The sequence below is a fragment of the Saccopteryx leptura genome, chromosome 1, assembly GCF_036850995.1.
Source record: "Saccopteryx leptura isolate mSacLep1 chromosome 1, mSacLep1_pri_phased_curated, whole genome shotgun sequence".
Taxonomy (NCBI): Eukaryota; Metazoa; Chordata; class Mammalia; order Chiroptera; family Emballonuridae; genus Saccopteryx; species Saccopteryx leptura.
In genome coordinates, this window is record NC_089503.1 from 72094851 (window position 1) to 72122785 (window position 27935).

The 27935-nt window shown below is 40.6% G+C and overlaps 1 protein-coding gene and 1 non-coding gene across 3 annotated transcripts in view; both read left to right on the plus strand.

Moving 5' to 3' along the window:
• The window catches only part of CCDC81 (coiled-coil domain containing 81), a 56488-nt gene extending 28782 nt beyond the window's left edge, over positions 1-27706 (plus strand). For both annotated transcript variants that reach the window (XM_066360710.1, XM_066360711.1), the window contains 11 exons: positions 716-795; positions 2591-2712; positions 4770-4896; positions 8161-8254; positions 8660-8806; positions 10451-10555; positions 14242-14414; positions 15897-15975; positions 16192-16412; positions 24833-24958; positions 27549-27706. In XM_066360710.1, coding sequence (XP_066216807.1) covers positions 716-795; positions 2591-2712; positions 4770-4896; positions 8161-8254; positions 8660-8806; positions 10451-10555; positions 14242-14414; positions 15897-15975; positions 16192-16412; positions 24833-24958; positions 27549-27690 — 1416 coding nt within the window. In that variant the 3' untranslated portion in view covers positions 27691-27706. The remainder of the gene's footprint in view (positions 1-715; positions 796-2590; positions 2713-4769; positions 4897-8160; positions 8255-8659; positions 8807-10450; positions 10556-14241; positions 14415-15896; positions 15976-16191; positions 16413-24832; positions 24959-27548) is intronic.
• Positions 6021-6127, plus strand: LOC136390238 (U6 spliceosomal RNA). The gene has a single exon (XR_010748669.1). It is a non-coding gene; the product is annotated as a U6 spliceosomal RNA (small nuclear RNA).
• Positions 27707-27935: the final 229 nt, after the last annotated feature.

Consider the following 27935-nt stretch of genomic DNA (forward strand, 5'->3'; position numbering starts at 1 on the left):
TTGTATCATTAATCCAAAAGGAGTAATTTTTATATATTATTTTGTACTAGTAAGTTGTAATAATGTGATTATTTTATAGTGCAAGGATAATTACAATAGCTGCTATTTGTTGCATGCTTAGTAAAGTGCTGGCTCTTCAACAGAGTACCTCATAAAACTCCTATAAATGAGACCCTATTATCATCCCCAGGTACCTGGGGTCTAAGGCTACATAGTTGTTAACTGTAGGGATTTGAACACGAGGCCACCTGAATCCAAACCCTTCTTTTAAAACCTAGAGCCCAATTTTAGAGTTATCTGTGTCAAGGGAGGAATTCACCAGTGTGCTCTCTTCCAGGTAGTGTTGGTAAGTCTGCTATCCTCTCAAAGACGCGTGAAAGAGGCCGTCAGCTTTGAAGGCAATTTCCAAAGGGGAAATGGTTTGAGAAAAGGCAGCATCACTGGAATTGTTAGGTTACTACCCAGGGTGACTCTTTTCTTTTGAGATCAGATGAGATTGAGCGAGTTCAGTTTGTATGGCCGTAGACAGGATGACTATTTTCAGAACTGAGATCACTCCTTATTGGATTCTTAGCTCTCAACGTTAAGCACGGAATAAAAATAACAGTTAAGATGCTCATGGTAGCTTTGGCTCTGAGATATCCCATAGCTTGGATTTTTGTCTGTGCCCCGGACCACAGCTCAGGTGTAATCCTTCTCTGTCCCTGTCCCTCAGAGGCCTGGCACTGAGGACTCAGTGTTGTCTAGCAGAGAGGCACTCAAGAAGCCGACTGACAACGTGCTTACATTTCCAAGGTCAGTGATGCGGGCCACAGGCTCCTCCAGGCACCATCAGTGTTGCTCAGCCTTTGGCAGCTGGTGCTCCTTTTAGGAATAGCCTCCCCCCAAGAGTGCAGTGGGGTGGGCGTCACTGGGGGCTGCTGCTGATGACGGTTGTTATAACGATAATGATTAATAATACTAGTTATCATCTATGAAGCTCTTACTAAATGCCAGATACTATTAAGCACTTTCTAAATATTACTGTATTTAATCTCCTCTATAGTTATTTCAGATAGGTATGAAAATGTTATCCGTTTTATAGAGGTGCAAAGTTAATTATAAAATTTTCATTTTGTTTAACAAGTGTAGCAACATGGTGTGATATGAAGACATTGGAGTGAGAATTGGGAGACTCGGGTTTTATTTCCATTTTGGCCATCACACACTCATTGTGCATTCTTAATCACACTCTTAATTTTTTTTTTTTTTTAATTATTTTATTTTATTTATTCATTTTTAGAGAGGAGAGAAAGAGAGACAGAGAGGGATAGAGAGGAGAGACAGAGAGAGAGAAGGGGGGAGGAGCTGGAAGCATCAACTCCCATATGTGCCTTGACCAGGCAAGCCCAGGGTTTTGATCCGGCGACCTCAGCATTTCCAGGTCGACGCTTTATCCACTGCGCCACCACAGGTCAGGCTAATCACACTCTTAATTTCTGTGCCATTCACTCCTATGCATTTCAGGTGGAGGAAGTTTGGGGAATAACAACTAGAATTCCAAGAGTATTAGTTTCTCATGTTTTTGTGAGTCAGTGACATCTTGTGTTTGTTGGTTTTGAACACCTCCCTCTTATAAAGGACTGTATGACACACACCTCAGCAAAATCAGTATGAAGGCCAGAATAAGCCTTAGAGATTAGTTAGTCTAACCCCCTCATGTTGCAGCTGAAATGACCACATAGCTAACTAGCGGCCGAGCCGGAGATAAAACCATGGCTCCTGACTGTTCCCATGGTCCTGCCATGGCCATTGCCTTACTCATTAAAAATGAATGAGTGAATTTGAAATAGTTTTATGATTATACTTTGTAAGGCAAATTTGGATGTCCCCTTGGACATATGTTAGTTTAAGCATTACAGGAGTGAAATAATTGCGGTGAGTCAAGGAAAATTAGAAATGAACGTGAGGACTCAAATACTCAAAACAATTGTAGATCTTTTATTGATTTGAAGTTTGACTTTTGAATTTACTGTAAGTCCCCCACCCCAAACTTTAACCCACTAACACTCCATACCCAAGACCAAAAAAAATCTACAACTACACACACAAATGGAACAAACCCTTTTTCCCATTGTGCCTTTGCAAGTTCTGCCTGGGGAAAGGATGGAGAAGTGGGGAGGAGAAAGCCTGAGGGGTTAATGGTTATTTCTGGGCAGACTGTCTACCAGGCTGTGAATCCTTGCCTCTAAGCTATCCAACCACCAGCTTCCACTGTATCATCCCTATGGCATCTGGATACAGAACTGGAAAAGACAAATTCAAACTGAAACCAAAACTGAAAACTTAATTTCAGTCCTTCAAAGCAATTTATGTAAGAGCTGCTTTTGCGCCTTTCATATAAAGGGGGAAGGTTTTGGTCTGCTCCCAGACTTAGCCTCAAAGAGAGTGAGTCGGTGATTTGTACTCAGCAAACCAAAGCTCTCAGCCCCCTTGAGAGAAGTGGGCTTATTTCAGAATCAGCAAGCTAGTTGAGTTGCTTTTCAGAATTGAGAGTTCACATAGTCACTTATTCAGGTCCAGATTCACAAACAGCTTGGCTTGTTCCCAGGATTGAAAGCAAGGAGATGAAGAATAAACCACTTATGGAGACCATTGTAGAAGAACAGGGAAAGAATAAATCAAAGGAGTGCAAGTTAAAAGAAGGGACAGACAAAGAAGCAGCTGTCACAGGTATGCCAGTGGTGTAATCTGTCATTCTTTACTGCTAAATGAACCTAGCCATATCACTTAGAAGCAAATAAAGTTAGACTCATGAATAATACTGTATTCTTCTCTAAAACGTCTGCTATTCCTAGAATCTTTATCTTACCTTAATCACTATGACTCTCAGTCTCTTAGAGTATGATCTCTTTGCTGACTCCCCATTGCTTAAAGGGGTCAAAACTCAGATGCCTACAGGGTCCAGGCAGGTAACACAAACACATAAAGTGGGATGGATATAGCACAATAGGAAGACATGCTAGTATAAATAATTATTTTTATGAAAAATGAAGTGTGGTAATTTTACATTTCTGATATCTGGCTCAATAGAAAATAGTGGATTCTCATATCCGTGTCTTCATTTAATCTGTTGTGATATATTGTTTTGGTTGAAGCATATGAGAAGAACTAGAACTTTAAAGACTTTTAAAGAGGGTCCCAGGGATGGCAGGGGTTGCCAGATTATCTGTTGAGAACTGTTCCTCTATCAGATTGTTGATTTGTTGAAATGTGAGCCAAGTGGTATTATATTTTCTGATTTTTCAAGAGAAGCCGAGATCCTGAAATCTATTGATTTTAAATGTTGGCAACTAATTGACATTGAAACAGAAAAGGCGATTGAACCAAAGAAAACATATCAATGGGTAAACATTGACTTAAAGATGTTGGTTTTGTAATGTGGCCTACAGGATTACATACAAACTTTACATACAAACAAAATTCACATGCTTTCACTTCCTTAGCCTCTCTGTCACTGTCACTATAGACTCCTTCTATGAGCAAAATTGTCTGTTTATGTTCTTCTAACACGCCTTACCCTTCCCTGACCTCATGCTTTTGTCCACTTTTTGCCTTCTGCCTAGCTTGCTCTTCCTTTTCTTACAATTTATCCCAATCCCACTCACCTCTTAGTACCCTTTCCACGTCTCATGTCTTCCGTGAACACTTCTCTCATCACTGCATTCTGAAATAGCTTCTCTCTTCCCTGAACATGTCAGACCCTTAAAGATTGCACTATTTGTTAGGGATTTGGACATTTTGCATCATTGTTCTGAGTTGCTATTTATGCAACATATATAAAGCCCTCAACATCATTGGCATGTAGTGAGACCTCCACAAAAATGGGACTTTTCATGTCTTTTGTTTATATCTTATTTCTCCAACTATATCAATTGAAAGATCTTTAAGGGAAAAGACTTGCCTCTTAGTACTTCTTTTGTGTGTGTGACAGACACACACAGAGAGAGGGACAGATAGGGACAGACAGGAAGGGGAGAGATGAGAAGCATCAGTTCTTCATTGTGGCATCTTAGTTGTTCATTGGTTACTTTCTCATATGTGTCTTGACTGAGGGGGGGGCGCTACAGCAGAATGAGTGACCCCTTGTTCAAGCTGGTGACCTTGGTCTTCAAGCCAGCGACCTTTGGGCTCAAGCCAGTGACCCTGCGCTCAAGCTGGATGAACCTGCACTCAAGCTGGTGACCTCGGGGTTTCGAACCTGGGTCTGCTGTGTCCCAGTCTGATGCTCTATCCACTGTGCTACCACCTGGTCAGGCTTGCCTCTTAGTATTTTCTAACGTGCCCAGTCAGTGATTTGCATTTAATAAGTATACAGCAAAAATACATAGTATTTTTTATTTCTTTAACATTCTTTTTATTTATTTATATTTGAACTTATTGGGGTGACATTTGTTAATAAGGTGATATAGATTTCAGATGTACAATTCTATAAAACATCATCTGTATATTGTATTGTATGTTCACCACTCCAAGTCAAGCCTCCTTCCATCACCATATATAGCCTCATCTGCCTCCCTCATCCCCCTTTCCCTCTGGTAGTCACCATGCTGTTGTCTGTGCACCCTGTATTTATAAACCACAGTAGGGCAAGGAACAATAATTTAAAGATAAGAAAATGATCTAACGTGAAAATTTTCCCTGGTAAAATTATGAGTTTTAAAAATCTATGTTAAGCACAAACCACCTATTTAAAATTGAAAAGAAACTCACTTTCATTCATTCTACAGAGCTCTTATCACTCAAGAAACTTCAAGATAGAAAATCTATTTCCCCTGGTAAAGTGAAAGGTGTAGACTTGGCAAACAAGTTAGAGCAGAGTGGGAGATGCAAGAAGGATATGCACCACCCTGCAAGGTAACGTATTGGTATCTTTTGTTACACTTTACTTACATCTTTTGTTTACATTTACATTTATAAATGTTTGAGTCATTCTTGATGCAGGAAATATAAGTAAGTGTTCATTTATTCCTTTATCCAGTAGTCTTGAGTATATTCTCTGTGCTAGGTGATGGGGGTAAGAGAGACAATCAGAGCTCATGATCTAGTGGGAAAGACATATACATAGAACAATCAATTCAGTAGGTTAAATGCCGTGACACAGATGGAAACAATAGCACAAAGGAGGGAACACCCAACTCTCCTTGTGGATTTGGGAAAACTTCCCTTGTTCTTTTCTGAGTGCTTGGATATTATGGCGTGAGACAGTTTCATATTTAGATCAAACTGAAAGGAGGTTTGCTATATACATGGCTGGCACTCACTAAATGTTCTTTGAGTAAATGAATGTATAGTGATTTATAATGGCCATGTCTTCTTGTTATGTTAGGTCAAAAATTTTTTATTTTTCCCTTCTCCCTTTGAGTAGGATACTTTTTAAGACCCCATATCAGGCGACCACACTCAAGTATTTATTGAGTATCTTTATGTACCTTGTACTGTGCTGTCAAGTTTCAATTTATTAATGTGTCACAATATATTAGCTATCATGTGTGCAATTCATGTACTTTTAAAATTACTAAAGTCGGCCTGACCTGTGGTGGTGCAGTGGATAAAGCGTCGACCTGAAAATGCTGAGGTCGTCGGTTCGAAACCCTGGGCTTGCCTGGTCAAGGCACATATGGGAGTTGATGCTTCCAGCTCCTCTCTCTCTGTCTCTCCTCTCTCTCTCTCTCTCTGTCTCTCCCTCTCCTCTCTAAAATGAATAATAAAAAAAAAGCAATTGCTAAAATTACTAAAGTCATGTTCAAAACCCCAAGCATGCTTGTGTTTAATGTCAGTTAGGAAATATAATTGAGAGTTGAGTGTCTAGTGTTTTGTAGTTTAGTTCAATTCAACAAATATTGAGCATCATTGTGTGCCAAGCAGTTTCTTGACCTAGAATGAATACACAGAGCTAGAAGGCATATAAAAGACATCTAAACCTACTTTAATAAGATTTATAGCCTTGTTGGGAGACTGATGCTCAAGAAATAATGCACGTGCTTGCTTCGGCAGCGCATATACTAACACAGGAATGATACAGAGAAGATTAGCATGGCCCCTGTGCAAGGATGACACACAAATCTGTGAAGCACTCCATATTAAATAAAAAGAAAAAAAGAAATAACACACGTGTGAAGACAACAAAAGAAAGCACAGAGGCTGCAGAGGGGAGAGTGATTGTCAGGGATTGTCAGTGAAGGTTTCCTACAGAAATTGACTAATAAATGTTTTTTGTGCTGATTACTAAAGTGATACATGTTTATCACAAGATTTTTGAAAAATTAGAAAAGCAAAAAAAGATATAGAGGAAATTTTGTTATATTTCTATTCTTCACTCTAATGCATATACAATATATATAAATACATATATTTATATTTGCAACATATACGCACATTTTAAATAAAACTGAGATCATCAGAATCTTTGTTACACTTAAGTATAAGTGGTAAAAATTCCCATGGCCTTAAGTATTCCAAAACATGAACAAGTGATTGCATGTCATGTCATTGATTAAACCTTTTGTTTAGCCAATCTCCTATTGGATATTTAGATGAGTACTAGTTTTTAAAAATGATGTTGTGATAAATATAATTACACATAATTTCTTGCACACACTTGAATATTTGTACAGGATAAAAACTTTAAAGTAAAAATTTAGAGATAAAGGATGAGACCATTTTTTATGCCTTTGCTGCACATTACCAATTATCCTCAAAAAGATTGTACTGAGTTACCTTTCTAGTAGCAATAACATGAGGGACTGCTGTGTTCTCCACAGCTTTGCTAATCCTGGACATTGTACCCTGCTAATACTGGACATCTTACCCTCAGTGGCTTCCCATTGTCACCCGTGGCCCAAGACATACATATTCTTATGGCCTGCGAGAGCCTGCCTGGTCTCGGGTCTCCCTCTAGCCACACTGAACACAGGTGTGCTCCCACTTCAAGGACTTTGAACTCATTCATCCTGCCTACAATTCCCTTGTCATCAGATATCTGGATTATCTTTTTCTCATTTCCTTCTTGTTATTTACTCAATGTTTTTTTCTTGGTGAGAACTTCCTAGGTCCTTCTGCTTATGGCTTAATACTCCATTTCTTCAGCGTTGTGTAGCACTTATCACCTTCAAAAATACTCTCTAGGTCACTTATTTATTTATTTATTTGGTTACTGGCTGTCTGTCTAGCCCCATCAGAATATGAATTCATGAGGACAGGGATGTGTGTGTGTGTGTGTGTGTTGTTCTTCACTGCATCTCCTATGCCGAGAACAAAGTACATTGCAAGCACTCAATACATTTGTGTAGAATAAATAACTTTTTTTCCCATTCCACAGAATTGTTAACTGAGACTTTGCAAGGCTACCTAGCTTGTCTGATGCTAGTCAGCTTGTAAACAAAAAATCAGGTCAAACCCACATTTATCTGGTACAAAGTATAGGCTCTTAAACTCTGTACATACAAATGCTTTGAAAAAACCACTAAGATATTTATTCTTAAAATTATTTATTTATTTATTTATCTATCTATCTATCTACTTACTTATTTGAGAGAGAGAGACAGGGATAGAAAGACAGGGAGAGAGATGAAAAGCATCAACTCATAGTTGCGCACCTTAGTTGTTCATTGATTGCTTTCTTATACATGCCCTGACCAGGAGGCTCCCACTGAGCCAGTGACCCTTTGTTCAAGCCAGTGACTTTGGGCTCAAGCTGGTGAGCCCAGGCTCAAGCCAGATGGGCCCATGTTCAAGCTGGTGACCTTGGGGTCTTGAACCTGGGTCCTCAGTGTCCCAGGTCGATGCTCTTTCCACTACATCACTGCCTGGTCAGGGTATTTTTATTTTTTAATTTTTTTCATTGATTTGAGAGAGAAAGAGGAACAGAGAGAGAAAGAGAGGCATTAACTTCTTTCACTTAGTTGTTCCATTTTAGTTGTGTACTCATTGATGGCTTCTTGTTTGTGTCCTGACCAGGGTCAAATATACAACCTCGGTACACCGGGATGTTGCTTTATCCACTGAGCTTCCAGGCCAGGACCTATTATTTCTTTTATATTTATACTTGCCTCTAAAATTATCATTGCTCTAGATGCCACACTGTATTAAACATTAATTAACATTGCATTGTTTTTATAGCTTACCATCGCCAAGATGTTTGAAAAATGATAATAAAATGAAACCTGAATTTTTTTCCGCCACATCTTGCCAGGATCATGATAAAGCAGGACAGGTAAAGTGTCTTCAAACAAGCAAACTTTAATCAGAACCTTCCTCTGACTCTGTTTCTCAATGAGAGTTCTGAGAATCACTCTTTAATATATGGGTATGGCTCCAGTACTCAGGACCCAAACTTGGACTGTGATAAATCTGTCTCTTAGTCAAAATTGACTGGTTAATAGAAATGGAGTTGGGAAATCTCCTACTAATTTGCAGCTGCTATAATTCAGATCAAATGAGAGTTCAGTAAATCCTCTTGAATATTTGTGGAGCCCACTTTGCATATCTCACTTTGCTAATTATTATTAACAGATCCTTTTATAACATATGCTTTTTGATGCACCCAGCTTTTGGATAGCTTGTGAAGGCAGAAAAATGAAAGGTAAAACTTAATTTGTCTTAAAACTTGGTATTGTAGGAGATGTGTTACGTATGTTTGCAACGAGCACAACAGAATTTTCCAGTTTACTACAGCGAAGAGCGACAGAGGAGAGAGAAAGAAGATGAGCAACTCTTACAGCAGTATCAGATGTTGCGAGATCAAGAGAGTTTCTTAGAACAACAGGTATTTCCCTGACCAGGAAATGGAGCAGTGGATAGAGTGTCATCCTGGGATGCAGAGGACTCAGGTTCAAAACCCCGAGGTCGCCGGCTTGAGGGCAGGCTCACCAGCTTGAGCGCGGGGTTGCTGGCTTGAGCATGGGATCATGGCTGGCTTGAGCAGGCGGTCACTGGCTCAACTGCAGTCCTCCAGTCAAGGCACATATGAGAAAGCAATCAAGGAACAACTAAGGTGACAATATGAAGAACTGATGCTTCTCCTCTCTCTCCCCTCCTGTCTGTCTGTCCGTCTGTCCCTCTTTCTGTCTCTGTCTCTCTTGCTAAAAACAACAACAACAAAACACCAGGTAATTCAACACCTCGATTAAAGAATATTTCACATGAGATAGTAGTAGATCATAATTACAAAATGCCATATAAAATGTTCTATCATGTGGCTGTACTACTGTAACCTATTTAATAATTTATATGGTTCAGGATAACCTAAAACTTAGGTTGTGTCTGAGTTCTCACTAATAATAAACAACACTGGGATGAATATTCAAGCAGTTGAATGCTTGCTCATGCTGCTGATTTCCTCCCTCAACCCATAAAGACTGAGTTTTAAAGATAGAATTCCTGGATTTATATGACTATATTTTTTTATTTCTGGTAAAATACAATACCAGTCAAGGCATTTTTCTTCGAATTCATGGCCTATCTCAAGAAGCAAAGACAAAATGGCACCTTTGCATTTGCACTATCAATAATTGGTCTGTGGTTTCCAATAATTGACCCTACTTCCCTTTCCTGCGTTTGTGATATCATGTAACTATTAGAAAATCTTCCATTCCTTCTTATAGTCCCTGCAAAGGTGTTGCCTAAAGCCCAAGAACAGGAAATAAAAAGCCTTTCCAAACCCACTTTTATAAATCTATGAAGACATCAGAAAGTATAATACCATTGCCTCCAAAAGGCAGGTTTTTGTTTTTTTGGTATTTTTCTGAAGCTAGAAACGGGGAGAGACAGTCAGACAGACTCCCGCATGCGCCCACCAGGGGGCGACGCTCTGCCCACCAGGGGGCGATGCTCTGCTCCTCTGGGGAGTCGCTCTGTTGTGACCAGAGCCACTCTAGCGCCTGGGGCAGAGGCCACAGAGCCATCCCCAGCGCCCGGGCCATCTTTGCTCCAATGGAGCCTTGGCTGCGGGAGGGGAAGAGAGAGACAGAGAGGAAGGAGGGGGGGGGATGGAGAAGCAGATGGGCGCTTCTCCTGTGTGCCCTGGCCGGGAATTGAACCCTGGACTTCTGCACGCCAGGCCAACGCTCTACCACTGAGCCAACCGACCAGGCAGGTTTTTACCTCGGTAGAATTATTGTTATAATTTTTTAATTTTGTTTTTTAGATTTTATTTATTCATTTTTTAGAGAGAGGAAAGAGAGAGAGAGAGAGAGAGAGAAAGGGGGGGAGGAACAAGAAGCATCAACTCCCATATGTGCCTTGACCAGGCAAGCCCGGGGATTCGAACTGGCGCCCTCAGTGTTCCAGGTCGATGCTTTATCTACTGCACCACTACAGGTCAGGTGGTAGAATTATTTTAATGTAATAGAATTATATATTTTAAAGGCTGTATTTTAATGTGTTTTCTCTCCCCTCCCCCCCACAAAAGATGAGAAATTTGGCTCTTAGAAGACAGAATCAAGAAAATGCTGCCTTTAACCTTGGAGTGGCTGAAGCTATGAAAATCTACAAAAATAAGAAATCTGAATTTCATGTAAGGGTCATTTCAGAATTTCTATTGTGAATACCTGCCCCATCTGTGAATTTTGGGTCTGTTCTCTGTTGTCAACAAAAGAACATGCAAGCTTATAGAAAAGGTTTTTAAGAGTTTATTTGAGCCAGAATTTTGAGGATATACGTGGGAGCAAAGTCTCAAAAGATAGAGAAAATGCTCCAGAGTCTGGCAACTTAGCAGCTTATTTTAAACATTAGAATCAGAGGAGAGAACACAAGGAAGGGACGTGAAATCCATTGGTGGTAGATTAAGGAGGCAGGAGAAAGCAGTGGGGGAAATCACTAAGATTGGATAAAAAGCAAAGTGGAGAAACATATTTTTACATTGGGGATACAGGATAGAAAAGAATTAATATACTGCTTACAAAAATTAGGGGATATTTCAAAATCAATATGAAGCGATATACTACCCTAATTTTTGTGAGCCGAATATTTATAGCACATAAAGATGGTGCGCAGGGAACAAGATAACAGTGAAGGGTTCTGTGGTCTCTTGCTCTGGTTGTTTTGTGTTCTGGTACAAGTGGGTGTGCCTTTGAAGGGTAAGAAAAGAAAATTACTCTGACATTTCAAAGAATATGTTATCCTAGGCCTGACCTGTGGTGGCACAGTGAATAAAGCTTCGGCCTGGAACACTGAGGTCGCCGGTTCGAAACCATGGGCTTGTCTGATCAAGGCACATATGGGAGTTGAAGCTTCCTGCTCCTCTCCCCTTCTCTCTCCCTTTCTCTGCCTCTCTCTCCTCTCTAAAATGAATAATAATAATAATAAAGGTATGGTATCGTAGGTGCATAAGAACAATGGACAGAGCTCACTTCAGGTAAAGGTTGCCCTTTGCTAAGGAAGCCGTAGGCCTGGGACGTGACTACCAGCTATGACCTGCCCAGTTAGGAACTTATGATCAGACCATCCTGTGTAGACCTTTTTGGTCACCAAGTTTGTACGGCTTGCCACGTGGCTCTCCTGAGCTTGTCAGGTTTAGTATATGGCCCCTTTTTCTTTCATACTATGTTGCAGATTGTGCTGGTTTTTTAACTGGCAGAGGGAAAAGTGTAACCCACTTTTTTATGCAAGGTTGAAGCTCCCTTTTAGGACTGGAGTGGCCTGGTGTCTGCTTCTACACCATTCACATTCACAATACAGTTCCTATTAGTCACTACAGTGCTTGTTAATGATAGCAATTCTTAACCAAGAGCTGGGGTGGGTGGTAAGGGACAGTATATTAAATTCCTGTCCCAGGACCAGCTGATCTGAAGAGAGAACCAGCATCTCACCTGAGAGCTTGCTGAAAATGCAGAATCTAGGGTCTCATCCCAGACCTCAGAATAGGAATCTGCATTTTGAATAAAATACTTAGATGATATGTAGATGCATTGAAGTTTGAGAAGCCCAGCTTCAGATGGAGGTGAGCCACCTACCTGCTCTGTCATTGATATAATGTTTTCAGTCATCACGGGCCTACCTTTACATCTATCTGCCCGAATCTTTCTCCTTCCACCCACTCTCTAGGTGGTAGTCTGATACTCTGGACAATAATCTGATAAAATATATCTTCTTGATTTATCATCAAACATTTATTAATGAATTTCTATATGTTTTCCACTGTGCTGGTAGCTAGGAATACAAAGATGAATAAGATGAGCTTCCTTTATTAAGAGACCTAAAGAAGATAGTGGGGGAGACAGATTTAAGAGACAAGAGTGTGGTATACTGAATGCTATGCTAAGTCTTTGAATACGGCACTATGTGAACAAAGAGGAGAGTCAACCCAGGCCAGAAATCTGGGAAGACATCCTTATATAAAGGAATCAGAAAAAGACCTGAGTAGAGGAAGAGCCTTCCAGGCATGGGTGGCGGGGGGGATGAAGGTAGAGCACAGTGCTTTTGAGATTTAGGCATGATCTCTCTTTCCTCTTAGATATGTTTCTGATTATATTTGTTACTGCCCACTTAGTAGCTCCTCTTTGATATATCTGTAGACATCTTAAATGGAAAAAGACCAAAACAGGGCTTTTGATTCCCTTTCTCAACCTGTTCTCTCAGCTTTCCCATTTCAGTTAGTGGCATCACCAGGCAGACAGTTGCACACACCTGATTTCAATTCCTCTCTGTCCTCCACATCCAACCATTTGCAAGTCCAGTTGCCTTTTACTTCTAAAACGTACCTATTATCTCTTCATCTTCAATGCTACCAGCCTATTCCAAGCCCCATTATAAGGCTGAACTTGTGCAATAGCCTCCCTAATTAGGCTTGTTGTTAGTCTACTTGTTCTACCATCTATTGTCCACACAGCAGCCTTTCAAAATGATTAACTAAAACATAGCTAATAGCCTCCCATTAAATTAAAATGTAAAGCTTATCTTGACCTATCATGCCCTACATCAGCAGTCCCCAAACTTTTTTGGGCCACGGACCGGTCTAATGTCAGAAAATATTTTCATGGACCTGCCTTTAGGGTGGGACGGATAATTCTATCATGTGACCGAGACAAGCGTCAAGAGTGAGTCTTAGATGGATGTAACAGAGGGAATCTGGTCATTTTTTAAAAATAAAACATCATTCAGATTTAAATATAAATAAAACGGAAGTAATGTAAGTTATTTATTCTTTCTCTGCGGACCGGTACCAAATGGCCCACGGACCAGTACTGGTCCGCGGCCCGGAGGTTTGGGGACCACTTACCTACATGATGCAGCCCCTACCACCCTCATTGAGTTCATCTACTACTTTCCCCTAGCTCACTATGCCTCACCACAGAGACCTCCTTTCTACTTACTAAACATGCCTTGCTTGTTTTCATCTAGTGTATTTGCATTTGTTGTTCCTCCTGGATGAGACACAGGTTTCCTGGTATTTACAATGGAGGTGATTCTGTCATCTTCGCTGAAAAGCTTTCTCTGATGACTAATCAATTTAATCCTGTTCCAACCCAATCACTGTCTAGGATAAGAGCTTCATCACGCTTATCACGACCTTAAGTTACTAATGTATTGTCTATTTGTTCACTGTCTGTCTCCTGCGCCAGAATACAGGCTTGATGAGAGCAAGGCTGTGGATCTCCGTTGTTGCTCACTGTTGCATCATCAGTGTCTAGAATGGCCAGGCCCAGAGCCAGTGTTCGGTTCTCTCTCTCCTCACCTCTGCTCTATCCTTGCTCATGCTTTTGCACTCACTCAGAATTCCTTCTTCTTTCTTCTCTGTTTTGTATGTACTAGCTCAGGACCTACTCCATGGAGTTCTTTTTCATTAATCTTGCTCAAATATTGGGCTGTGGTCAGTTCTGCTCAGATTTATCCTTGAGCACAATCATATTATTCTGTGAGTTATCTCAATACTAACTGGTCAGTGTGTTGAAGATTTATAAATATTATAAATTAATAAATACTTGCCTGGCCTGTGGCGGCACAGTGGATAAAGCTTCGACCTGGAATGCTGAGGTTGCTGGTTTGAAACCATGGGCTTGCCTGGTCAAGGCACATATGGGAGTTGGTGCTTCCTGCTCTTCCTCTCCCCTCTTCTCTCTCTCTCTCTCTCCTCTCTAAAGTGAATAAATTAAAAAAATAATTAATACTTCCTGATTGATTTTAGTCTCTGAATTATTACCTTTATTCTTTGTTGTTTTTTTGGTATTCTAAAATAAATAAATTGCTTCTCTTTCACTCTAGAAATCCTTCCTACTTGATAAACGGCCATTCAGTCATGAGAATAATGCTTTAAAGGAAGAGGAACATTTTAAAAGTCTCCGGAAACAAATGGTTAATAAACGGGAAAAGGAGCTAAACGAAAGAAAAAATCAAAAGTTGATGGAACACCTAGAACAAGTGCAGCTCGCAGAGGAGTGAGTCTAGCTGGACATGTTCAGGAAAACGGATTCGGGGTTTTCATGTGAAGCTTATTTCCCTGTGGGATTGACTCAGTATTGGTCGTTTAGCACAGTGGTCCCCAAACCCTGGGCTATGGACTGTACTCATTTGGTACCGGTCTGAAGAGAAAGAATAAATAACTTACATTATTTCCATTTTATTTATATTTAAGTCTGAACGATGTTTTATTTTTAAAAAATGACCAGATTCCCTCTGTTACATCGTCTAAGACTCACTCTTGCCGCTTGTCTCGGTCACGTAATACATTTATCCATCCTACCCTAAAGGCCGGTCTGTGAAAATATTTTCTGACATTAAACCGGTCTGTGGCCCAAAAAAGGTTGGGGACCACTGGTTTAGCACAACTGTAACCAATTGAGCAAACTAACCCAGCTAGTGGCCAATACCATAGTATACATATCATTAGAAAAATGAAAAAGCCATTGTATTATAATTATCATCACAGTAATGATTGCCAGTCTACAATTACTTTAATTATAGAGTCTCATTTTGCATTATTGTGTGATTACTAATCCCGGTAGATGGAGGAAGAGACTTGTCTTGAGCAGGGCATCGTTCCTAGCTATTCCCAGGTGATCTCAAGGCGAAGCTGAGGTTTTATTAGTGTGTAGGGCTGTCCTCTGGAACCCGAGGGCAGGAATGTTTGGGAAATAAAAAGCCATGTTATAAAAGCTTTCCCTCTGCTAATGCCCACAGTTCCTTAAATGTCATTGTCTTTATTTCAGCTCAAACATGGATGAATGTTAGTCTCAATTCTAAATTTTCAAGGAGAGGCATCTGATTGGTCCTGTTGGATCATCTGGGGCCCAGGATAGGATCAGGGCCACAGAGTTCAAACATTCCTAATGGGGCTACTCTTCTGATACTGAGGTTAGGAGAGCAATAAAGAAGCTCACTCCGGTGTGAGAGCGACTCTTAAAACAAATAATACTAGTTTTTGGCACCAAAAAACCATATTTCTATAATATGTATATGTTCTGTTATACCCATTGTACAGATCAGGTGGGTTCCCTGGAGATTACATATAACAGAATTATAATTTATAACAGGAAAGACCACTTTTCTTTAAAAGGAATCTTATGATGAATCGTTTTATAGTAATACTAGACACTTCCTGCTTTCCCACCTAGATGTTTTCAAAGCATGGGGAAAGGAAGAGTGCCTGTCTCAGGAGCAGTGCATTTGTCTGATCTGATTGGTCACCTCTTCTACCTGTCTGGTCTGTCCTGTGTTCAATACATTGTCCACTAGCCTATGGGTTTGAATTCCTATTTTCGTTCTTAAAATGAAGGCTCCTGGAAGGAAATTTCACTTTTTATTTATCAGACTCTTGTTCCTATGAATACTTATTAGACATGTTTTGATGATGTTAATCTGTACTACTAAAGACTCGGTAGCAAACGTTGGCCCCACCTTTTCTTATTCTTAACTGTCAGACTTGCCGCCCAAAGAGCCAAATATATACAAGATAAGAGGGAAGAAACAGAGTGTTACAAGCGAGATTTGGATGCACAGGTAAGGGAACAGTGATTAAGTTAAAGATTGTGCAGTGCTTCAGTGGCAGTCTAAATATATGTACAAATACCATAAGGCTGTGAATACCCTTTTGTGTTATCCATTTGGTGGTTTTGAGGCCCCTGTTTCTTCCTGTAGGTTTTGTGCTACAGCTTTGTACATCAAGTGTATTCCTTGGTATAATTGTAATCTGCATTATGTGTGTCCCTGTTTCAGATCAAGAACAAATCCTCCCAGCTGCCCGCATTTGAGTCAGTGTCTTCTGAGCCCGTCTTTGGTAAAGATGAACGTGCGCTGATGATGGAGAGGCGACTGTGGGAACAGAATTGCATGAAGCACCAGCTGGAGGAGTCTGTGAACCGCAAGAGGAAAGCCATCCTGAGCCAGCTGGCAGACCGAGAGTGGGATTTGCAGGTGCTTCAGGAGACAAGAAAAGAGTAAGAGACCATGGATCATTCTTCCTCCTCCTCCCCACCGTCTCTCCCCTATTTCCCCTTCTCTCTTTCTCATAGAACAGTCAAGATTAGTGAACATACTGAGGAATTACTATGTGCAAAATATCATGCTAAGCTTATTGCCACATTTCCCCATGTATAAGATGCACCCTTTATTGAAAAATTTGAGGTCTAAAAACTGGGTGCATCTTATACAGTGGTTGCAGATATTCTTACTTGCATTTTCTGCTTTTTCACACTTGTTTTTGCACTCATTGTAGATGAATAAAACTTGAGTTCAATAACTTTATATAATACATTTTTTTCCAAATTTTGGGCCCCAAAATTAAGGTGCATCTTATACATGGGAGCGTCTTATACAGGGAGAACTACGGTATATGCTTCCTCTTGTTTCATCCTCGCAATTCACCCTATGAAGAAAAGTTATCACATTAAAAAAACAAAAAAACCCTTAAACTCTCTTGATCTCATTTCTCTCTCCAGTTACCCCTCCATATTTTTCCTTCCTTTTCCAGTACCACTTCTTAAAAGAGTTTTCCATACCAGCACTAGCCATTGAAAATACAATGTGAGCCACAAATGTGTGTTGTGCTCAAATAGACACAGACGTGGAACTCAGGCCCTTTCCCAACATCCACTACACCCCTTTCTTCAAACACCTGTGCATGTCATAAGCTGTACTGATGATTGCTGGGGAGGTGGTGGGGAGGGTAACAGCAGGCAGAGGAGGACTTCATACCTATCAATGTAAATGTCTTTACATTCAAACACCAGACGCCTAGTTTCTAAAAGGGCCAATTGAGGCACCCCGCCAATGGGGAATTTTTAAAAGGCCTGGTCAGCTCTCAGCCTCACAACATCTCCTGGGCTCCTTCTTGCCTTCCCATTTTGCATTATCTCCTCTCCCTCCTCCAGCCCAGATTGCCACAGAGAACTCCAGTTTCTTCTTTGTAGATGATTAGCAATTCTCAGATCTTTGATTAGAATGATAAAATCATCAAAGCACTCAGGAGTTCCAAAAGGGCTTTTCTTCAAAGGAACCTCCTCTTTTTAGAAGGCAGTTCTACTTAGAAAAAGTTATTTTATTAAAATTTTATAAATGGTCACTGGGATAGTTCAAAGATCTGTTATGTTCTATACCAAATAGGCTCAGACATGAAAATGTGAGTACAATAGTAGGTTGAAAAGGAGTATGTTGTGATAAGGGTGGGGTTGGATTGTTAGTAGAGAGAGATAAGAGCAGTGGCAGGATTCAGCCAGTTCACACCTGTTCAGCAGAACCGATACCTAATTTTTTGCTGAGTTTAGTGAATGGTTGTTAAAATGGCATTTAAAAAATTTTTTTTAATTTTTTTATTTTTTAAATAAATTTTTATTAATGTTAATGGGATGACATTAATAAATCAGGGTACATATATTCAAAGAAAACATGTCTAGGTTATCTTGTCATTAAATTATGTTGCATACCCCTCGCCCAGAGTCAGATTGTCCTCCGTCACCCTCTATCTAGTTTTCTCTGTGCCCCTCCCCCTCCCCCTAACTCTCTCCCTCCTTCCCTCCTGCGTCCTCCCTCCCCCCACCCCTGGTAACCACACTTTTGTCCATGTCTCTTAGTCTCGTTTTTATGTTCCACCAATGTATGGAATCATGTAGTTCTTGTTTTTTTCTGATTTACTTATTTCACTCTGTATAATGTTATCAAGATCCCACCATTTTGCTGTAAATGATCTGATGTCATCATTTCTTATGGCTGAGTAGTATTCCATAGTGTATATGTGCCACATCTTCTTTATCCAGTCTTCTATTGAAGGGCTTTTTGGTTGTTTCCATGTCTTGGCCACTGTGAACAGTGCTGCAATGAACATGGGGCTACATGTGTCTTTATGTATCAATGTTTCTGAGTTTTGGGGGTATATACCCAGTAGAGGGATTGCTGGGTCATAAGGTAGTTCTATTTTCAGTTTTTTGAGGAACCACCATACTTTCCTCCATAATGGTTGTACTACTTTACAGTCCCACCAACAGTGGATGAGAGTTCCCTTTTCTCCGCAGCCTCTCCAACATTTGCTATTACCCATCTTGTTGATAATAGCTAATCTAACAGGGGTGAGGTGGTATCTCATTGTAGTTTTGATTTGCATTTCTCTAATAACTAATGAAGCTGAGCATCTTTTCATATATCTGTTGGCCATAAAATGGCATTTGAAATTAGGGTTCTTTCTAAGATGGGTGCCTGGGCAGCCACCCAATGTGGAAATCATAAATTTACATTCCTTATTTTTTTTTTTACGTTCATCTGCACAACAGCATATTCTAAGCACCCATAGTAATGTTCAATCCTTCCATAGGTGAAAAAAATTTGATGAAACTATACTTGTATTATTTATTTATTCATTTCATAAAACTCATTATACCGTTGATGAAACACTACATTTTATTTATTTATTTTTGTATTTCTCTGAAATGGAAGCAGGGAGGAAGAAAGACAGATTCCCACATGTGCCGGATTGGGATCCACTCGGCATGCCCACCAGGGGGTGATGCTCTGCCCATCTGGGCTGTTGCTCTGTTGCAACCAGAGACATTCTAGTGCCTGAGGCGGAGACTATGGAGCCATCCTCAGCAGCTGGGCCAACTTTGCTCCAGTGGAGCTTTGGCTGTGGGAGGGAAGAGAGAGACAGAGAGGAAGGAGAGGGGGAAGGGTGGAGAAGCAAATGGGTGCTTCTCTTGTGTGCCTTGGCTGGGAATTGAACCTGGGACTTCCACATACTGGGCCGACACTCTACTGCTGAGCCAACCGGCCAAGGCTGCAATACTATAAGTACATTTTAATTTCTTCTCATTTGTTAGTTCTGTAAACAGACATATAACGTAAAGAGAAAAAATGCCAAACAACCAGGGAGTGACAAGCTGTCATTGGTAATATCTTAAATAACAGTTTTATTGTTTTTTGTCAGGTATTATCTAATATTTTTTCATTAATATTTTAAAACTCTTTCTTATAATTTAGTTTCATGTGCTTCTTTTATTCTTATTTAAGTATTAAATGCATGAAATAATAAACTACCTTTTGGTATATTGTTTCTTTATACTTAAAATGGTAATTAGGGCAGAGAACTGGTTGTTAAATTATCTTCCCCTCCTGGATGAATACCTTGGGTCTCCAAGACCACTTCCAGGATCCATTCAGATAGATTGGTGTGCTTCTGCCATTTTACTAGTGTGATATTGGGCATGTTACATAACTCTGAGGGCACTGGTTTCCTTATCAGTTTATAGGGGTAATGCTGTTATCTACCTCCAGAGTGGCTGAAGGTTAAAGGAAAGAATTCTTGTAAATAGCTTCTGTTTTGCAGCAAACAGCCTTCCTTCTCTTGTCCCTTGGTAGCTCTGCCCTTCCACGTAGCCTGTCACAGCCAGTTCTGGGACCCTTTGTGTTTGTAGCAGAGATTATTACAGTTTCCTCTTCTGCTTCTAGCCCTTGGCTTCTCTACTTGGTCTCTGAAACTTGGAGTTAGGAGGGTAAAACTTGCCACTTCCAAGCTGTGTGATCTGAACTAAAAAGTGCAGATGAGCTCTTTGAGCCCTCTCAAAGGGCTCATATGATTTCATATGATTATATGAAAAAGCAGGAGAATCACACCTGCCCTACCTAACCTTACTATGAGAGAGAACTCAATGAGATTATGTATGTGGGAGCATTTTTGGAAACTACAAAACTTTGAACAAATACAAACTGTGGTCTTTATTTTGTGGTCATAGACCTCATTTTCTGTATAGGTCAGGTCCTGGTTTTCTGTTGCTATATCCTTTCCTGATTATTCCAGAGTCTCCCACTTCTCTCATCTATTCTTACTACCTGCCCTCTGGTCCGTCTCAAAATGTGCTCTTAGGTCTTTGTGTGGTAAAGAGAAGGTCATTTTCTTTCAGAGGGAATAATTTAGTCTGTGTAATTCAAACAGGACTGCTAAAACATTTTTTTATTTTTTATTTTTTTTTTAAAAAGTTGTTATTTAAAAAATATAACAATTCATGCTAATTAAAATGCCAATTGGTGGAGAGATTAAAAAACAAATTAATAATCGCCCCCAATCTGCCTGATCAGGAAGTGGTGCAGTGGTTGGAGCATTGGACTGGGATCCAGAAGATCAGGTTCGAAACCCCGAGGTTACCAGCCTGAGCACGGGCTCACCAGTTTGAGCGTGGGGTTGCTGGCTTGAGCGTGGGATCACAGACATGACCCCATGGTTGCTGGCTTGAGTCCAAAGGTCGCTGACATGAAGCCCAAGGTTGCTGGCTTGAACAAGGGGTCACTCACTCTGCTGTAGCCCCCTGGTCAAGGCACATATGAAAAAGCAATCAATGAACAACTAAAGAGCCGCAACAAAGAATTGATGCTTCTCATCTCTCTCCTTTCCTGTCTGTCCCTATATTCCCTCTCTCTGACTCTTTCTCTGTCTCTGTCAAAAAATATATATATATCTCCCCCAATTTAACCAAGTAGTCAGTTTTAAGATTAATGTGTAAACTTCTATATTTTGGCCCTGGCTGGTTTGCTCAGTGGGTAGAGCATTGGCCTGGTATGTGGACATCCCAGGTTCAATCCCCAGTCAGAGTACAAGAAGAAGCAACCATTTGCTTCTTTCCTCCTCCCCTCCCCCTTCTCTCTCTCTTCTCTTCTGCAACCAGTGGTTTAATTGGTCTGAGTGTGGCCCCCAGGTGCTGAGGATAGCTTGGTTGATTTGAGCATTGGCCCCAGACGGGAGTTGCTGGGTTGATACCGGTCAGGGCACATGTGGGAGTCTGTATTTCCCCTCCTCTCACTTAAAAAAACAAACAAGAAAACTCCTATCTTTTCCTATCCCTTACAAATCTATTAAAAAATATGCACTTATATTTTCTCTCCAGTTTTGTAAATGAAAAATGAGACCATGAGCTTTTATACATTACAACCCAACTTTTCTTTAATCTTACAATGTGTTATTAATTTATATTTGTCAGTGCATATATGTGGAATTCATTCTTCATTAAATTAATAATATGGATTGTCATAATTTTACATTTGTACTATTAATGAACATTCAATTTGTTTCTAGATAGTTTGCTGTAACAATTTTGCATTAAACATTTTAAATATATACAGGTTTTATATATAATTTATACTTTTCTATTGGATAAATTCCTAAAAATGAGGTTGCTAGATCAAGCACATGGAGCATTTTAAATATTAACAGATACTGTCAGTTTGCTTTCTAAAAAGGTATAACAATCTGCTTCCACCAGCAGTCTGCTGAGAATATTATTTGCCTCTCCTTTAACCCTATTTTATTTTCTTACTTTGTAGGCATTTAAATTAAACATTTATCTTATCTTTTCAAATATTATAAGGGCTTAAAAACATATGAAAAGGTGTTCATATCAGCAGTCATTAGGGAAATACAAATCAAAACCACAATAAGATAGCTGCTTATTAACAAATGTTTTCCATATTCTGTGAAAGGTGTGTTTAATAAGCCTTATTCAACCATCAGCTGCCATCGTTTGCTCTGCTTGAAGTAGAAGTCATTGAGCATTTAACTATATTTTTGCCTTTCCAAGATAAGAGATATTTTGTGTTTTATTGAATATTTATTTATGTGAACCTGAGATAGAGTGATTCTCCACCCCAGTGAATAAAGATGACAAGGTAGGAAGGTGAGATTTAAAATATGTGTTTTGCCTGACCAGGCAGTGCACACTGGATAGAGCATAGGATTGGGAAGCGGATGACCCAGGTTTGCACTCTGAGGTCACTGGTTCGAGCATGGGCTCATCCGGCTTGATCATGGGCTCATCAACTTGCGCGCTGAGTTGCTGGCTTGAGCGTGGGATCATAGACATGACCCCATGATCGCTGGCTTGAGCCCAAAGGTTGCTGGCTTGAACAAGGGGTCACTAGCTCTGCTGTAGCCCCCTGGTCGAGGCATATATGAGAAAGCAATCAATGAACAACTAAGGTGACAATATGAAGAACTGATGCTTCTTATCTCTCTCCCTTCCTGTCTGTCCCTCTTTCTGACTCTCTCTGTCTCTGTCAAAAAAAAAAGTGTTTTATATTATACAATTAAAAATTTTAATTGCACTAGTCTATATATCCTGGAGTGCCACCTCTATGGCAGTGTGAATGGATTAAGCAATTAGTAAATTGTTAAGGTCTGTCCCCCACCCCCCACAATTCACTTACATAGATACAGGACAAAGTCTTTTACTATTTAAGATGTATATCAGTGTAATGTATACATATATGATGGCTATCTTATTATTTTTAGGGTTTTATGAAAAAATTTATACATTTGCCGAACAGTATAATAATTTTTCACAAATGCAAAGACAAAATGTGCTATTGTTTGTCTTGAATTATAATTTCTGTGGTTTGATTGCCTTGTGAAATATACAAATGAAGAACAATTATATATATATCAGTATATTTTTTTCTTACAAGCACACACATCATGAAACATTGAACAAGTACTTAAAAAACTATTCAAAAGATGAGAGAGGAAGAAAATTTCCTCATTAGTTGTAGACAAAGCTATTAAATGCAAATATGATGTAAAGGGAAGAAAATAAAGAAAACTAAGACAAATGGCAGGAGTGGGGGGAGAGAGAGAATGTGAGAGAGAGAGAGAGAGAGAGAGAGAGAAAGACACTACCTCACATGCATTAAGATGGCTACTTTGAGAAACCAGAAAATGGTGTTAGCAAGGGAAACATAGGAACCTATGCACTGTCGTGGGAATTGAAAATGGTGCAGCCCCTATTGAGAACAGTATGATGGTTCTTCAAAAAATTAAAAAATTAAATTACAATATGATTTAATAATTTCAATTCTGGATATATATTTAAAAAATTGAAAACAGGATCTCGAAGAGATATTTGCACACCCATGTTCATATCAGCATTATTCACAATAGCTGAGCAATGGCCGTGACCCAGATGTTCAACTACAGATGAATGGATAAACAAAATGTGCTATTTATGTACAATGGAATATTATTCAGCCTTAAAAGGAAGGAAATTCTGACATATGCTACAATACGGATGAACTTTGAGGACATTATGCTAAGTGAAATAAGCTAGTTACAGAAAGACAAATACTAGGTGATTTCACTTAAATACGGTATTTAGAATAGTCAAGTTCATGGAAACAAAGCAGCATGGTGATTGCCAGGGGTCAGAGGGAGGGAGAAACGGGGAGTTGTTTAAAAAGTATAGTTGCATTTTTACAATGTGCGAAGAGTTCTGAATATTGGTTATACAACAATATTAATGTACTTAACACTATCTGTACAATTAAAAGTGGTTAAATTGTTATTGTTCAATTTTATGTTATGTGTTACTACAATTAAAAAACCATGGAAAGAAAAAAAAAGTTATAAAAAAACATGTAATAGGTATCATTCAGTCATTGAGTTCCCATTGTGTGATAGGCATTGATACTTTCTGTATAGTATTTTGTTTATATAATGACTGCTTGAACCAATGCTTATTAGAGGAAAATGTGGCCATGCTGTTAGGAAAAGTGAACCAGCACAGAGGGCATTATTGATTTTTATTGGAGGGTCCTGACAGTGCTGGTGGCTACCTGTAACAGAAAGACTTTCAAAGCAGGCTGAATCAACTGTCACACAGAGTCCCTTCTAGACTATTGAGAACTGGTGGTAAGAGTATCAGTTTGGCAAGAAATAGATACATATAAGTAATTTGAGCCAGGTTTAAGGTGATTCCCAACAGCAGTGACTACGCATTTGGATACCAGTAATAGAAGCACTTAACATTGGGAACACTGGAACGTTGTACTTGAAGAGATATACAGTAGTCACTTCTTCTTTGAAGATATGACCTTTATAAAACACTCTTTCGTTGTTGTTGTTGTTGTTTTACCCTTTTTACAATGTTAAATATTTTCTTGATTCTCTTTTTCACCTTTGTACACCTGTCTATGTTGTCTTGTAAAATGCCTATAGCAACTGGTAGGCTAAAACTGACACCTGTAAGGTTGTAATAATATGAAATAAACAAACTACTGGAAATCCAGTTGAGATGATTCTTCAGAGCAGTTAAATTGGCTTCAAAGGAAATTAATAGCTTTAAAGGCTGATTTTGCTAATTGGAAAAAGGTTTCAATCCTGCTAATTTAAACCAGAATTGAAGATGAAAGTCCTAAAGCCATAAATTGAGAACGAGGAGTTTCACTTTTTTGTTTGTTTGTTTACAGTGTTCAGACCTTTTAGTATATTTCAAAGAGCAGTGAACAAAACCAGAAAGTTTTTGTTTAATTTATCATAAAAGGAATGGGGCTCTCAAGGTTGCATGCCTTTCCCAGTATTGTGAATGGAATCTGACTATTCTGTTGTCTCTAGGTACTTGGCAGATAAACGTGCAGAAGCGAAGCACGTGAACAGAATAAACCGAAGCTTACAGGAGGACTGGAGACGGAGTGTTGAAATGAAGAGGCGGCGGGAGCTGGAGGAGAAGGCTTTCCAGAGGTAATACCTGATTGGAACTAGAAGTTCTTTGCAGAGAAAATCTCCCTGCTCCTTGTTTACTTTCCTCTAATTGTGGGATGGCAAATAGGTTTCAAGTGGCAACTCCAGGTGACCAGAAGTGGCTGCCTAGAGAACTTTGCGGAGGAAAGGATTCTGGGCTCAGTGGGAAAAACTGCTGTGATGTATTAGAAATGTCTGTTATGAATAAGGGGTTAGAGAATATTGTGTTGTATGTCATATAGGTGCCATCCCTGCCCTAATCTTTGCCTCTGCATAGGGTGGCTTTTTCTTTTCTTTTCTTTTTCTTTGTGAAGGGTGGGGAGGCATGGAGGCAAGAGGGCAGGAATTCTCTCTGGAAAGAACTATTAGTTGGGAATAGGGAGACTGCGTTTCCATCTGAACACTTGCAAGGCTTACAGAATTATCATTTAAGAGCAGAGTCAAAGGGTTGTGGTAAGATTGACAGCTGAAAAAGTGAGAAACCCATTATGGAACCAACTGAAAACATCTTCCTGAAATATATTTTCATATCCTCTGCAGCTATCTTTTTACAGTCTAGAGCCAGGGACTCTACGTATCGTTTTGAAAATTAACACCAACTTTGGAGAGGCAGCTAATATTTTTTTAATTTGTAAGATGAGGAAAGTAAACACTTGTCTGTCTGACTTGGTTAACACAGGAGTTCTGCGGATCAAATAAGGAGGTGGGAAAGTACTCCTCTTAAAAATATGTAAACACTTTACAAATGTAAGCTATGATTTCATAGAATGTTAAAAACTTGAAAAAACATCAGGCCTCTACAGTCCAACGTTATGAAAACCCTTAATGTAACAAAATAATAAATTGCCCATTATCAACTAATTTGTGTCATGGGTAAAATTTGTTATGATGGATATTGATCTGTAACTCTGCTTTTCCTTTTAGATGTTCTTTGAGAGCATTTTTTGTTTTGCCTGTTTTCGTAGTGGGTAGAACCCATACTGGGTGACAGTGAAAGTATGAGGGATGACGTGGAAAACAGGTTCCACAGAGAAAGTGGGGAGGAAGAGGCGGAAGGGGAACTGCGGATTTCAAGCTATTTCCTCCCTGTTGGGAGGAAGCCGGTAAAAGGCAATGAGATTAATGACGGGGGATTTTAGTTGGATTTTGGAAGAATGCTGGGCCAACATGGTGACCAAAGATAGGGGAAACACAGGAAATAGCCTTGAGTGACAGGATGACACAGCTGCTCCAAGGACATGGCAGAGCAGACCTATGATTCCCTGAAGACTTAGGCCAAACTGTGGGCAGGGACTCCAGCAGGCAGCGGGCAGGGTGAAGGAATTGGTTGGTTTTAAAGAGAAAACAAAGCAAATGCAAAAATAAGGTTCAGACGTCTGCAGTTAGCGCCTGATACTCCAAGGTAACTCTGGTAGGTAGCCCCGCCTACTGCCAAGACTGTTCCTTTTCATTTTAGGGCTGTCCTTGATGCTGCTTTTGACAGAATTCCACCAAGGTAGAAATTTTGATAGGGTAGCAGAACACACCAGGCACTGTCCTGCAATATCAAGAAAAATAATTGAAGTGGAAAATTAGTCACTTCCATCCCTTCGTCTCTGTTTCCAGCCTCTTTCGTCCTCTTCCTCTTTGTCTCCATTCCACTCTCCTGCTCTTACCTCTGCAGAGGGCTCTGGCCTCCTGTGGCTTTTCACTGCAAGTGTACTCTTTTTTTTTTTTTTTTGTATTTTTCTGAAGCTGGAAACAGGGAGAGACAGTCAGACAGACTCCTGCATGCGCCCCACCGGGATCCACCCGGCACGCCCACCAGGGGCGATGCTCTGCCCCTCCGGGGCGGGTGTCGCTCTGCCGCGACCAGAGCCACTCCAGCGCCTGGGGCAGAGGCCAAGGAGCCATCCCCAGCGCCCGGGCCATCTTTGCTCCAATGGAGCCATGGCTGCGGGAGGGGAAGAGAGAGACAGAGAGGAAGGAGGGGGGGGGGTGGAGAAGTAAATGGGCGCTTCTCCTATGTGCCCTGGCCGGGAATCGAACCCGGGTCCCCCGCACACCAGGCCGACGCTCTACCGCTGAGCCAACCGGCCAGGGCCGCAAGTGTACTCTTGACTGTCTGCTGGGGCTGTTAGCCGGCCGTTTGATGGCCTGGTCCCCCTCAAACTCTGTCTCTTGGGAGCTTGCCAGGTAATGGTGCATCCACACGCAGAGAAGCAGACACAGGAGATGGAGCCACCATTCAGTCAGCTGTGTGACCTTGGACAAGTTACGTGTAGTCTGAGGGTGTTGGTGGCTGTGGCTGGGGAGGAGGACTGGGGCAGGACTGTGAAGGCACCGGGTCAGGCCTTTTATTTGCTGGGGAATGAGGAGCTAGCAGAGGTTTGGAAGCGGGAGATGCTGAGCTGGGATGAGCTGCAGGTAGCAGTGTGCGGGGGGGCGGGACTATTGGTGGGAGATGCCAGGAGGGTATACGCTCCTGCAGGGCAGGGACCAGGTGTTCCTCTCCTTTTCTAACCCCTCCACCGCACTGCCTTCCCAGCTGGGCCCCTGCTAGGACTCAGGGAATGCCTGCTAACGGCTGCTTTTCCTCACCTCTCCTCAGGGCCTCAGACAAAGTCTTCCTCCTGGACCAGTGTGACAAGTACCAGCGCTGCAAGCAGTGCCAGCGGAGCATGTGCAACACGGGCAGCAGCAACCTGTGGCCCCTGAACAAGCACCTGCATGGCTCCCGGTTGTTTGTGTAAAACCCAAGCTTGGACCTGCATTTCCTGGCAGAAGTTTTTTTTGTTTTTTGTTTTTTTTTTTTTTTTTAATGTTTAAAAATGCATTTTGTGGATTTTGTGCTTTCAGTAGCAGCATGATTTTAATGGCTTATTGAGTCCACGTATTACAGTTTCTCCCCTCCTGTCTTCCTTCTGTCTCCACAGGACCCACTGCCATTGGAGCTGGGGAGGGGACCTGCTTCATTCTGGCTGTGGGGGTGCTGCTG